This window comes from Dromiciops gliroides, chromosome 4, assembly GCF_019393635.1.
Source record: "Dromiciops gliroides isolate mDroGli1 chromosome 4, mDroGli1.pri, whole genome shotgun sequence".
NCBI classification, from domain to species: Eukaryota; Metazoa; Chordata; class Mammalia; order Microbiotheria; family Microbiotheriidae; genus Dromiciops; species Dromiciops gliroides.
In genome coordinates this window covers 101,844,650-101,858,381 of record NC_057864.1, presented here as the reverse complement: position 1 = coordinate 101,858,381, position 13,732 = coordinate 101,844,650, and the positions used below count along the sequence as shown (strand labels likewise).

The following is a 13,732-nucleotide window of genomic DNA, read 5'->3' as shown; positions in this document are numbered from 1 at the left end:
GATTTCATTTTTTTTTATATTATATCTCCAGTGTCTAATTCAGTCTACAGTACATAATAGGCAATAATATGTGTTTGCTAATATTGAATTTATTGCATTACCCCCATTCCCCACTCCCAGAGGTGTACTTCCACACCTAGAGTTTGTGATAAGTAAACACACAGATTCACTTGAGTGCGTGCGCACACGCACGCGCGCGCGCACACACACACACACACACACACACAGATAGCATAAACTCTTGCCTATAACAGCCATAGACTTTGAGAATCTCAAAGTCAAGAGGAGTAGTTGAGGTCATCTAGTTCAATCTATTCTAGGGAGAAAAGCTCTCCAAGCATATGTTCAGTATAGCCATTCAAATATCTACAGTTATACTCATACCCACCTGCACACCTCCAAGTGTACCCAGGATCCACTTGTTCTCCCTCCACCCAAAAATACAGACACACAAACTCACATTTAGAGGATATTCTCATTAAATGTTAAATGGTTTTGGAGAGAAGTCACAATTAAACACCCCAATCAGAGGAAGGAAGGAAGGAAGGAAGGAAGGAAGGAAGGAAGGAAGGAAGGAAGGAAGGAAGGAAGGAAGGAAGGAAGGAAGGAAGGAAGGAAGGAAGGGAGGGAGGGAGGGAGGAAGGAAGAAAGGAAGGATGGATGGAAGGAAAGAGGGAGGAAAGGAAGGAAGCATTTATTAAGCACTTACTATGTGCTAAGTAGACAAGTACAAGCAAAATGAAAAAGAGTACCTACCCTTGGGGAGTTCACATTCTTATAGAAAGAATCAATCGATCAGTAAAATTTTATTAAGCACCTACTATCTGCTGGGCACTGTGCTAAACACTAGGGATACAAAAAAGAGGCAAAAGAAAGAGGTTTGGGGATATTTCAAACTTCTTAGACAGAAATGGAGAATGCTAGTTACAGAAGAAAAAAAACCCCACACCCCAAGAAGGAAGTTTTTAAGAAAAAAATATGATCTTTCTATAAGGGAATTGCCCTCTCTGTATATCTGGGAGTATGTAGATGTCTATACATATATCTCATGGCATTTTAGAATTGTAGGAAACCATAAATACTTATTACTAAAATATAGACATATATCATAAATATCTACCACTATGTAATATAGATATGCACACCATAAATATCCATATGCACATCACACATATGCACAGGTATACACAGACTATCAATGAACAATACCATATATACATTGCCACATATAGTCAATCAGGCAACAAGCATTTATTCCATTCTTCCTTTGTGTCAGGTGGTGTGCTAATATGTATACAGATACAGTACATAAACTCAGAGTTGGGATTCTGTGGATCTGTATCCACATATTTATGCTGGTATATGTTGAATGTTTTCATTCTTCATGTGTGGCCATGTGTATATGGAATGTGTGTGTGTGATTGGGTAGGGGTCCAAGAATTAGAGTGTGAATATATACTAGGGTGACTCACTTCCATATTTAGGACATACATGACATGCATGCATTCTTCTATGGGTTGGATATTTCTGTACCCCTGGGGACACAGTCACACCTGCTGTACCCCATACAAACCAGTCCATCAATAAGGCCAGCAAAAGTAAAAAACAAACTTGGCCCCTTTACTGCCCTTTCAGGGCCAGTTCCATAAAACAGTAAGAGGACTTCCTTCTCTTGCCTCTTCCCATCCTCTCCTTTCCCAGCCTAAGTTCAAATGAGCTTAAGAAAAACTCTAGATAGAGTACATGGTCCATCCTGTAGCATCTACCCAAGTGTCAACAATCTTGGATAACCGTTTGCAATTGTACTCACCTCTCCTTTTTGAGACAACCTCTTTCCCTTTTCAAACTAAAACTAGAGATCCCCCAAACCCAGAAAAAGCTTAACCTACCTGTCCTGGCTTTCCTGCTGTGGACGGGAGCCCCACAGCTTCTACAGAGCTGATGGATTGGGATAGAAGGGTTGATTGACTGTGTAGTTTGGGGCTGTGTAGAGAGGCCAGGAGAGGAGGGGTCGGAGGTGCTGGCCAAGCCAGAAATGTGACCAATCAGGATTTTTATCACTACCGCTATCCAATCAGCTCCTTCTTTCTAGCCATCCCCCCCATCCCCATGGGGTCTCCATCCATTACTTTGCTTAACTAGAGAGAATTATCCTCTCTGACCCTGTCTTGTGTGTCTCTGTACCTTTTTGACTCTGTCTCTGTCTATCTCTCTCTATTTTAGCCTTCAAGTGAGGCATCCACTTTGGAGCTAGGGCTCAGAAGAGAGAGCAGCCCTCAGGGTAGGTTTTGTCTGAGTTTGCGAGCATCCCACATCATCACAGGACTAGAGACAGATAGTCCTAGGAGCCTGAGTCTCAAGCTTCCTACTTTCTCTGTTAGTTTCCTCTTGAAAACATTCAATTCTTGACTCCCACCCACCCACCCCAAGCTGGGAAGTTTCAGGGCTTGTGTTTAATAAATGAAACACCAGAGTTTCTTCTATAAGAGACTTTCATCAGGTATCCTGAGGCTAATTCAACTGTAAAGTTGAGAAGCGCAGGGACCCTGGCCCTGCCCCAACCTAGAAACTATACTGAAGGAGCCTCTAACTCTGGGAGTACACAGGGCTCCCAAGGACAGCATAAAGGGTTTGGGATTACACATAGAAGAGAATGGTACAGAGGCAATCATGAAGTAGGTAGTAAGTGACCAGTCTTCATTTTCACTAGGGGCAGAATGAGATGAAATAGCCTGTCATGGCAGTAGGGAGAATTCAGGTTAGATACTAAGAAGCATTTCCTGATTAGATATGCTTGGGGACTCTATAGGGGGTTTCTGGAGGAGGCCATGCAGCTTCCCTTCCTGAAAATCTTTTGCATGAGGAAAGATTTCACTTGATCCATGCACCCCTTCCCTCTCCTTCCCTCTCTAGTTGCCTTGGACCACCTGCTTCCCATCCATCCATCTAGGAGAACTGGAATAGCCTCCAAGGGTTCGCAAGCCTATAGAAAGGGCTCTGACATTTTTAGTGGTCTTCTCTACCATGTTACAACCCTTTTCTGGCTCTTCCTGGGAGCTTATCACAACGTGTCTGAGCTGGAAGGCATTTTAGGGATGATCTAGCTCAAACTCCCCATTTTCTGGACAGGGATACCAGAGATGGGAAGGTGGACTTGTCCAAGGTCATCTAACTAGCTAAGTAGTGATGGAACTGATGCTAATACAGGGGGCCCCTGCTTTCCAGGTCAAGGAGTTTCCCACAACACTCCATTGCCTCTCAGAATGCTGAACCTGGGTGGCTGGGAACCCTCTAAACAGATGGTCTGTCAATTTATTTATGGGCACCAGCTGGTGGGGGAGGGGACTTAGGCTGAAACTTGAACCTGGTCATTGGGATAGTATGATTCCCTTATGACTCTGGGGTTCTCTGTTGGGAAGGACTGGCCAGCATGGACTCTCCTTGAGGTGAGGAAAGACCTGAGGCAGCAGATGGCTGAGTTGGCAGCCATCTTCTCCCCCAACTCTCTCTTTAGTAGCAAACTGTGCATCCTCCCCTCTTCTCAACAACTCTGTCTCTGTGCCTCTGTTTCTGTCTGTCTGTCTGTCTGTCTGTCTGTCTGTCTGTCTGTCTGTCTGTCTGTCTGTCTGTCTCCTGTAACTCACCCAGATACACTGTCTCCCTCAGTGCAAAGTCTCTTATAGAAGAAGCTCTGGTGTTTCATTCATTAAACACAATGAGATGTGCATTCTCTCTCTCTCCTCTCTCTCTCTCTCTCTCTCTCTCTCTCTCTCTCTCTCTCTCTCTCTCTCTCTCTCTCTCTCTCTCTTTCTCTTTCATACATACACATCCCTACCTTTCTCAGTGACATACACGTACCTGCCCACGCTCCTTGCTCCCTCTCTCATATGTCGCTGTGCCCCTGCCCTCTTAATAGCTCTCTCCCACACACTCAAAAGAAGACACAAATTTGCTCACACACACACACACACACAGAGGCAAGCTCCCACACTGTTCTTGCAATTATCCAGTCTGACAAAATCTCATGCTTATGCTCTCTCTGATTGATAGACACACACACACACACACACACACACACACACACACACACACACATGCTGCCCACCAATATCCACCCTGAACATCAATCACTCTCTTTGACTTCCATGCATTTCTGGGAAATGGGGAGGGCCACATGTGTGCATGGAGGAGGAGAAACATATACATGCGATGACATGTGCATGCGTGAGAAACATCTGACCTTACCCTAGGAAGCACTGGCCCCACTGAGCATGAGGGCCATGGGGTCAGGGGTGGAAAGGCAGGCTCCAACCTAGAGCTCTCATTAGGAGGGATAGGATCCAAACTGATGGACCAGAGGTGGCAGCCTGGAAAGGAGCCTGGCTAGCTGCCCCTGTCAGGTGTTCTCTGAAGTGGCTCGGCCTGTTCTCCCTCCTCATCATGCCTCCTGCTTCCCTCCATCCGTTTCCTTCAGGTCCCTGCTAAAACCCCACCCTCTGCATAAAGCTCTTTGTCCCTTTCACACTCATGCCTTCTTTCTGAGATGACCTCCAGCTTATTCTGTATATACCTTGTTCATAATCAGCTTGCATTTGTCTCTCTCATTAGAGTGTGATGTGAGCTCCTTGAGAGCAGGGATGATTTCTACCCTTCTTTGTATAGCCAGTATTTAGCACATAGTAGGAGCTTCATAAATGTTTATTGATTTGACTTGACTTGACTTGGAATGGTCCTAGGGAGGAATGTTCTGGACCCTCTCTGCCCTTCGCACAGTTGGGAAGCTGTCTTTGCTATTGACAGAGGGACTGTGGCAGGTAATTGGGTAAGGGGGGGAGCAGTGAGGGATGGACAGACAGGTATTTGGGTATAAGTCCAGAATTCCCCCTACCCAGCTCCCCCACCTTGTGTCTCCAGGAGAACCAAAGTCTCCAGCCTCTAGAAGGGCCCTTTCCACTGACCAGAGTATCCAAGCCATACTGACCTTTCCCTTTTCTGGATTTTGACAACCCTCGTAATCCACATCAAAAGATATGGGGAATATATGGCTGGTTTTGTTCACTGATTTTTTTTTAGTTGTGTCCATCTTTGTGAAGAAATTTCCCTGTACAGGAAGGCAACAGGCTCTTAAAACTGTGATCCTGAAGCCAATGGATTCAGAGTAGGAAGGACCCCAGAGGTCATCTAATCTAATGCTCCATTTAAATAGATGAGCAAACAGAGACCCTGGGCCTGGGGTGTTAAGCAATTTGTCTGTATTCATACAGGCAATAAATGGCAGGCCTCAGACTCCAGATTCAGCTCTGTTTCCACTGCTCCTCATTGTCTCTGAGGTTGATGAACATTTTGTTTGGTTTGGTTTTTGCCACCTATTAGTTGGGCAATTTGGTGCAAGTCCCTTAACCACTAGCCTCAGTTTTCTTATGTGCTAAATCACTGTAGAAATGAGTTATTGATCAAGAGAAGCTGAAATATTGGACTGAAAAGGCAGCAGAAAGGATTTAGAACTGTCTCTGAACATTGGGTATATGGGGACCAGGGACCAAGAAAAGGACATGGAATGCCAGAGTAACTTAGTAGATAAGAATGCTGGACTTGGAATTGGGAAGACCTGAATTCAAATCCTATGTCCAACATTTACTAGCCGTGTGGCTATGGACAAATCAGTTCACCTCTCTTAGCCTCAGTTTTCTCATCTGCAAAATGAGTATAGTAAGACCCGTAGAACCTCACAGATTGTTGAGCTCCTCAAAGGAAAGCGTATATACAATATTTTGAAAGCCTTAAGATATAATATAAAATGTCACAGGATCATATCTGTAGGGCTGGAAAGGGATTTGGGGGGTGATTCCCTTATTCCACAGATGAGGGAATCAAGACCCTCAGATGTTAAATGATTTGTCCAAAGTCACACAGATTGTAGTGGAAGAGCCAGAATTTGAACCCAAGTCCTCTGATGCCAAATTGAAAATACTTTCTTCTATACCATAGAAAGTAGAAAAAAGAGCAGACCCGGAAGTCCTGTCAGCTGTCATTGTCCTTATTTCTGTTACTTCTTTAAGTCTCAGATCTTTGCAACTGTTGTCTCCTCAGGAGAGATGAGAGGCAGGATTAGCAACAGGATAACATCAGGGAGCAGGGAGTAAATCTGATGATTTACCAACACCAACAAACACAGGCAGGATTCCTTTCATACCGTTTTATTTCCACTCATATGGAAAATCTGAAAAGGGAAAATCGCTCCACAAAGTTAACATGACCAAGAGCGGATACACGTACAGTGGATAAGTACATGCACATTCTATATTTGTATATATACAGCATAAAGGCTTTTGTCTATGAAGATGTGGAGGGGAAAGGCATCCAAGGGAAAGCAATAGAGGTGATTGGCTCTAAAGCCAGATTGTCTCTGAGACTGTCCAGCTTGCTACTGTCATTGGGAACAAAGGCACAAATTGAGGAAAAAGAGGAAGAGGAGGAAGAGGAAGAGAAGGAGGAGGAGGAGGGAGAGGAGGAGTACAGTGCCATGAGGCTTATGTTTATGCTCCAATCAATCAGCTCTGATTTGCCTGGGACATGCATAGATCCCTCCTACTCTTCCCCTAGGGACCATGGAAGTTGTGCTTACCTGACCTCCGAGTGAGAGGGACAGAGGTTAAAAGTCATGTATAAGGGAAGGGCCTTGACCTAGCCATCGCAGTAGGCTGCTTATATCTACAGTAATATACTGACTTTAAGCAGCTTTGGAGGAATCAGTTGGAAACAGAAGAGTAAATTATTTACTAAGGGAAACCAGGGGAAGAGGTCTTCTGTGAAGTGGCATCTGGATTCAACAAAGAGGACAGAAGATGGAAATAAAATGGGAAGAGGAGAGGAGAGGAGAGGAGAGGAGAGGAGAGGAGAGATCAATTGGAAACTTCCCAAAGGTAGGGATTAAGTTTTGAGAATTCTCTTTAATTACATTATCCCCTTAGGGATCAGCTATGTGTCACAAATACAGTGGCTGCTCTTTATGATAAATAGGTAATGGTTAAAGCAAAGACTATTCACAATATTAACCTCTGTTTTCTTTTCTCTCTCTCTGTCATAGATGTATTCTATATGTACAACTCAATATTGACATGTCCCCCTCCTCTGTGGCCTGTATCTCCCATCACATGTGGGGCTTCACAGTACAGAGTTGCATTCCCTCCTTCACAAACCATTTCCTCCTCTCCCAGGCTCTGCTCATCCCCACCCTATTGTCCAGAGCAGGGCTCTGGGGAAGACACAGGTGGGGGATCAGAATGAGTATCACCCAGGACAGACTATGGAATGATGGTGAGAAAGAACAGGGAAGGGATATAACTAGGAAACACTTATAACAACTTACACAGAGAAGAGCCCGATGCTGGAAGCCTGTAGCTCCCATTCCCATATTTCTTTCTCCATCATCTTCCAGTAATGTAATTAGACATCTGTTCTGTACTGCCTCCTGACTGCAATGAGAAGCAGTAAAAACCAGGCACTACGCTATACTCAATTCACTGAAATTTCAATCTCTAAGCATTTATTAAGTACCTGCTATCTGTAGGGTTGGGGATATGACAGTAAAGCACAAAGACAAGGTGGATTAATAAGTATGGCTCCTGAATTCCACTTTGGATGAATCCTTATAGCATCAGGCCCCAAAGAATAATACCGGTTGAAGGAATTGGGGATGTCTTGTGTTGACACTAGGAAGCAAGGCTGAGGTCCATTCCAGGAGATCTACTGTCATAGAAATTTGCCCCCTTATACTAAGAAAAGGTGTATTTACCAAAGAAAATGTCTAAAACTGGCAGGAGGGGTGGGGAGCATGGGAAATGTGGTGTAATAATGAGTACTGCACTGAAGGTCTGGAGAACTGGTTTCTAATCCTAGTTCCATCACTAACTACCTTAGGCAGGACATTTCATCTCAGTTTCCTCAATGATAAAATGAGGGGAATGGACAAGATGATCTTTAAGGTCCCTTGCAGTTCTAACATTATATATGGTTCTAGAATTATTGATGCTCATGATCCTATGTCATAGATATAGCCAATGTAATATTTAAAACCCAGAGTCAAAGTAGATTCTAGAATGGATAGATATTAGCACTAGAAATTATTTAGTCCAACCATAAAGTTTTACAGATTAGAAAAGACACTTGGTTTGCAGTTATATCTCAGAGTATCTATTCTCATGGATGTGATTGTTGTCAATGGTCTTTAAAGAATCATAGAGAATAGGAGAAGTTCTGTGACTGGAGATGATCCAATGTTTCAATTTTCAAAAAGGAGGAAACAAAGATGGATATTGAAAACCATGAACCAATAAGTACAATGCCCAAGATATGGCAAAATTATACATAAGCTTATTAAATAAATTGCTCTGTCAGCTGAGCCAAGGTTGAGTTCTCTAAGGACAAATCATGTCATTTTCTTTTTTTGACAGGTAGACTAGACTAGTAGATTAGGGGAAAGATTGTCATTACAGTATATCTGGATTTCAGCAAGGCACTTGACAAAGGTTCTAATGATATATCCTCATAGTCAAGACTGAGAAATATGTGGGCTCACTAAAAAACATTTAAGTGAATTCATAACTGATTGAAAGACCAGACCTAAAGGGTGTCGATTAATGGATTTGTGTCAACCTGGTAAGAAATCTTCCAAGTGGCTTGCTAGAGCGATCTGTCCTTGGTGCTGTTTGGTTCAATAGTTTTATAAGGAGAAAAGCATAGATGACATGCTTACCAAATTTACTGAGGATATAAATCAGAGACAAAAAGACACTGTGATAATAGAGCAAATCTAACATGAAATTTAATTGAAACAATAGAAAGTCTTACATTTTGGCCCCAAATGGGCTAGACATGACTATTTGGTAGCTCACGTGAAGATTTGAAGATTTCGTAAATGGTTCCTCAATAAGAGTCAGTGATATGATATGGCAGCCAAAAATACCCAAATGGGATGTTGGACTGCATCAAGAGAGGTATCAAATCTAGGAGGAGGGAGGTGACGGTCCTACTCTACCTTTTTCTTGTCAGATAACACTTGAAAAAATAGCTTCAGTTCTGGGTGACAAAATTAAGGAGGCACACTTGACAAAATGTAGTGTGTCCAGAAAGGGCTACCCAGGATGGTAGAAAGACTCAAAATGAAATTATATGAGGAAAGATTGAAGGAATTAGGAATTTTTAGACTGAAAAAGAGAAGACTATGGGGAGAAGTGGCAACCATTTTCAAATGTTTGAAGGACTGTCATGCAGAAAAGGAATTGGACTTCTTCTTGGTGCTAGAGGGCAGAACTAGGATTCCATGGATATCACAAGGAGGAAGAAGAGCTCAATGGAAGAAGGAATTTCCAAGCAACTAGAGCTATCTGAAAAGGGAATGGGTACTCAGTTCTCTGTCACCAGATGTATTCAAGCAAAGAGCAGATGAACATGGGAACTTAATGAGGGGATTCATCTTTCAGTAAGGTGTACCATCACATTCAGGAAGGCAGGGCAGTTGAAGTATAGGACAAGGAAGTCAGTAGCTCCTGCCAATAGCCCTATTTCACCTCTTTTACACTTTTAGGCTGCCTGCAGGACTAGTATTCCAAAAATGAATAGCCTTAGTATGATGGCTGTGAAATGAATAGCTATACAGTTGGTTTAGTTGAAAGAAGGAGAGGAAGAGTATCAGGTGAAATCTCTATGGAAGAATAGTATAACTTGAAGATGAAAGGCAGGTCTTGTTTTTCCTGGATAGTTTTTTATATGTGTTTGTGACTTATTCCTTCATGAAGTCTTGAGTATCAGGCTGTTCTTCAAGCTGCTTGAAGAATAAAGCTGAGAGATAATGATACTTTTATAAGATCATTGACATGCAATTTTGTCAACACTTTCTCATGGTGCTCTTGCATCAGAATCTTGACATGGTGGTTGGACTGAAGGACCTTTCAGATCCTCTTCAACTCATGAATTTTGTTAAAACAAAGCCTAGAGAGTTGAAGTGACTTACCTAAGGAATTTTGAATGGTAATTCTGCCATGGGCATTACTGATGGAATCTTTCAGTGGATAGGAAGTCTCTGAGATTAAAAATGCAATCTTCCCATTATCAAATGGAGAAGAAAGAATGGAAAAATAATCAACTCTGCATGAGCAATGCCACAGAAATGGGAAAAAGAGATAGCTGGTGGTGTTTGGTCTTGGGGGATTAAGGATATTCTAGGATAGAAGTGATTTCTCCAAATGTGCATGAGACATCATTAAAAGGAGAAGATCAGGACATGGTGGTGGTTGTAAGAAAGAGAAAAGGAGTGAGCCACACACAGAATTGACTAAATAAGTCTATTTGAAGTAATGTGACAAAGGGAGAAAATAGCTCTGTACTAAAAGAGGTAGAGCAAGGTCATCTAATAAAGAGCCTAGGACATATAGTAACAAGCAGGAAAGAAGAATCTTCTTCAAAGGAAGAAAAACTGAGGTACTCTTGTCAGTACCCCAGGTATACCTTGGAGACCAGCCAAGGAGTTTAACTTGGGGGCCAGTCAAGAAGAAAGGAGAGTGGGAGGGAGAGGCCCATGGAGTGGAACATGGTTATTAGGCAAGGGAAGAGGGAATAAATTATTGAGAAGGGGAATGGAAGCTTTGGACCTATCCCATTGAAAAAATCAGTGATGAAAGGGGAAAGATGAAATTTTTAATTAGTTTCCTCCAGGTCCCAACTGGATTTTTATAATTATTTCTCAAAATAGATCCTTAAATAGATTGAAAAAAGTGGATCCCATATTGGAGCTCTCAGATCCCCAACTTGTGTTACAAGATCAATGCTGGTAAAAAAAAAAATAGAACCTATGCTGACCAGGTATCTCTGACCTGGAAGCTGCTGCCAGAACTTGGATCAAGGCTAGGCAACATTTCTCTGTGATCAACTCTGACCACTTGTCACAATCAGATTAAGCAGGAAGAGCCACTGCTCAGAGATGCCCATGGCCTGCCAAGAAGTGGATATGGTGGGAGGCTGTGATACATATACTCCTTTGTCATTTTGAAGTAAGAAGCTGATTGCAGGACAGGACCTTTTTTTTTTTTTAAAGATATCACCAGAGTTTATACTAACTGACCATGACAAAGAACAAGAGACCAAGAGCACAGTCAAGGAAGAATGGAACTCATAGCACTAACCTCTACTGACCACTAGGTGTCACTAATGTGTCTCATCTTAGACATGGAGGTCCATTTCCACATGAGGAAGAGGCTTCTGGGAGATATCCAGTTGTTCCACCCCTCTTCCCTACTTTCTTTGCTATACTCTGAGTAGCAGGAAGATTGGGTAGATAGTGGCAGTTTCCAACTGCTAATCTGGCTATTTCAGAGCCACATAGACAGATACCAGATGATGAAGCTGGCATAGGTGAATGACCAAGCCCAATATTCTAAGAAGTGAGTGCCTTGAAGGCATTAGACATCTCACTGTGGGTGGTCAAAGGAGACTTGGAGGTTCTGCTCTTCTTCAAATCCCATTTCTATTCCTGTGTTCTGCCTCACCCAACCCTACCACCCCATTCCATCCAGATACTTCATAATTCCCTCCTCCCACCTTCCCCTCTACTCACTGTTCTTTCTCTGATCCCATACTTTCTCAACACACTTGAAAATATGAGAGGATATGCATATGGGAGGAGGGGGTGAAGCTTCTAGCCTACAGTTCTCAGAAAGTGCGAACAGATTCTCAGCTGACATCATCGTGAGACTATCTGTCCATTTCCAAAGCTTACCAAAGGTTGCCTGAGACTGGAACTTGCTAGAACACCAGATCTACTTCTTTATAGGAAAAGTTATTGGCCATTTCTTCATGGTCTTTCTGGTAAACAATAGGCTATAGCAATGGGGCAAATGTCTTCCCATTTGGGACTTGATGCCAATGGGGTGTGGAAAAGGAGACAGATGTGGCTATAGAAACCTTGAATAATCATGGGAGAAGGAAGTAGTAGAAGAGATTAAAAATTTCTTTTCTTTCCTGAGCTAGCTATAAAAGGTGTTTTCTAGACCTGCTTGGGAAGAGAGACATCTTCTCTCCTAGATCAAGGTCAATAATCCAGATGACATTTCATGGGCCAGACCATTATTGGGATAGTGAAGTAGAGATGGGAGTAATTGAGGGTAGAGGAGAGAAAGAAGGAGGTTGTGTAAAGTACATATAATTTGACACATCCAAGTGGATGAAGGGGCTCCTTAAAAAAAGGAGACTACATTTAGCAAGAAGTTTGGGGTTGATGTTTATATGTGGGAGAGACAGTTCTTTGAACCTGGTAGGGCAACAGTAAGGTCTTGGACTTCATACTCCCACATGAGAGAAGGAAAGAGAAATGCAATAAGGCATGTGAAACTGTCCTCCTCCTTTCCTTAGGGAGCCCTACATCGGTGGACAAAGCAAAAGCCCAGAGAAGGTAGAAAAGGCAATGGAGCAAGTCAGGAAGTGGGGACATGCCCCCCCCGACTGGGAGGTTTTCAAGTCTCTTCAGAGAAGTCCAGTTGGCATCAAGATGAGAGTTAGATGATCACAGACTGCAGGAGCCGGAAACACATCATCAGGTCCAGTGGGATAGGTGGCTTCAACTGGTTCCCATCAAGTCGCAGGTAACGGAGGTGTGGTACATTTTCCAAGTCTGAGGAGAAGTCATGGAATGCAACCAGGTTGTTGGGGCAGATCTGGGTCCCATTGATTTCTATGGAGAGAGGAGGAGGAGGAGAGGATAAGCTAAGGGAGGAAGGTAGGAGGCATGGCTTGGGACTGGGATGAGAAAGAAATTCCAGCTGTTTCCCTGCTGGAATCAGTATTTCTGGGTGTCCTGAAGGTGGGGGTGGGGTCTGATGTTTCCTGAGTGTCTTTCCTTGTGGGTTTGTGTTTGTGGTCCCTATTATCCATGTCCCTGATGAAGTGTCATGAATGTGCTTCAAGCTGCCTGAGGGCTAAAGTTGGGAGATGATGACACTGTATTACAGAGTTCTCTCAGAACCTGGGCAGCAAGGGGGACTAGGCTAAGAATAGCTACTCTTCCATATGCTGCAGGGTTCTGCACCCTACTTTCTAACACCAGGGGGACTGAAGACCAAAGACAGCCTGTAATATTTGGCTTCCCTCCCTTACACACTGTCTACCTGTCTCACAGCTCCCCCCCCCCCCCATTCAACAAATCAGCTGCTGGCCTAAGTCTGATGGGAAATGGTCGTGAATCTGGATGTACCGTCTCCTTCTACCATCCCAACTTCTGACCAGAAAGTATTAGGGCCAGATGTTCTGAATGTAAATACCTTGCTGCTAATGCTGTGTTTTCTTTATTTCACTGATTTCATCTAGACTGGAGATAGCTAAATATAGTGGAAAGAAAGGTTCTAGTTCTGACCACAATTTGTTGGCAGTCTCATCTTTCAAGTTACTTATCCACTCTCAGCCTGTTTCTTCATCTATAAAATGGGAGTGCTAGACAAGGAAAGCCATCTCACCTACTCGTAAGATTGTGATGAAGATTAAATCAAACAACAGATTATTAAGCACCCTGTTAAATACAAGGCTGTACTAGATGCCAGGGATATGAGGATAAAATTGAAACAATGCTTGTCCTTAAAGTATTTACATTTCTATCAAGGGGTCTAAGGAGATAGTATATATGAAAATACTTTGAAAATCATACAATGCAATACAAAAATACCATTTTATAGCACTTTAACATTTA

General features: G+C 42.9%; 2 protein-coding genes across 2 annotated transcripts in view; both read right to left on the bottom strand.

Moving 5' to 3' along the window:
- Positions 1-13,732, bottom strand: part of OPTC (opticin) — a 53,481-nt gene that overhangs the window by 15,996 nt on the left and 23,753 nt on the right. The window lies entirely within an intron of this gene.
- LOC122725657 (proline and arginine rich end leucine rich repeat protein) overlaps positions 7,080-13,732 on the bottom strand; it is a 30,475-nt gene continuing 23,822 nt past the window's right edge. Inside the window, exon 3 of the mRNA XM_043962869.1 lies at positions 7,080-12,724. Within this exon, the coding sequence (XP_043818804.1) occupies positions 12,549-12,724 (176 nt within the window). The 3' untranslated portion in view covers positions 7,080-12,548. The remainder of the gene's footprint in view (positions 12,725-13,732) is intronic.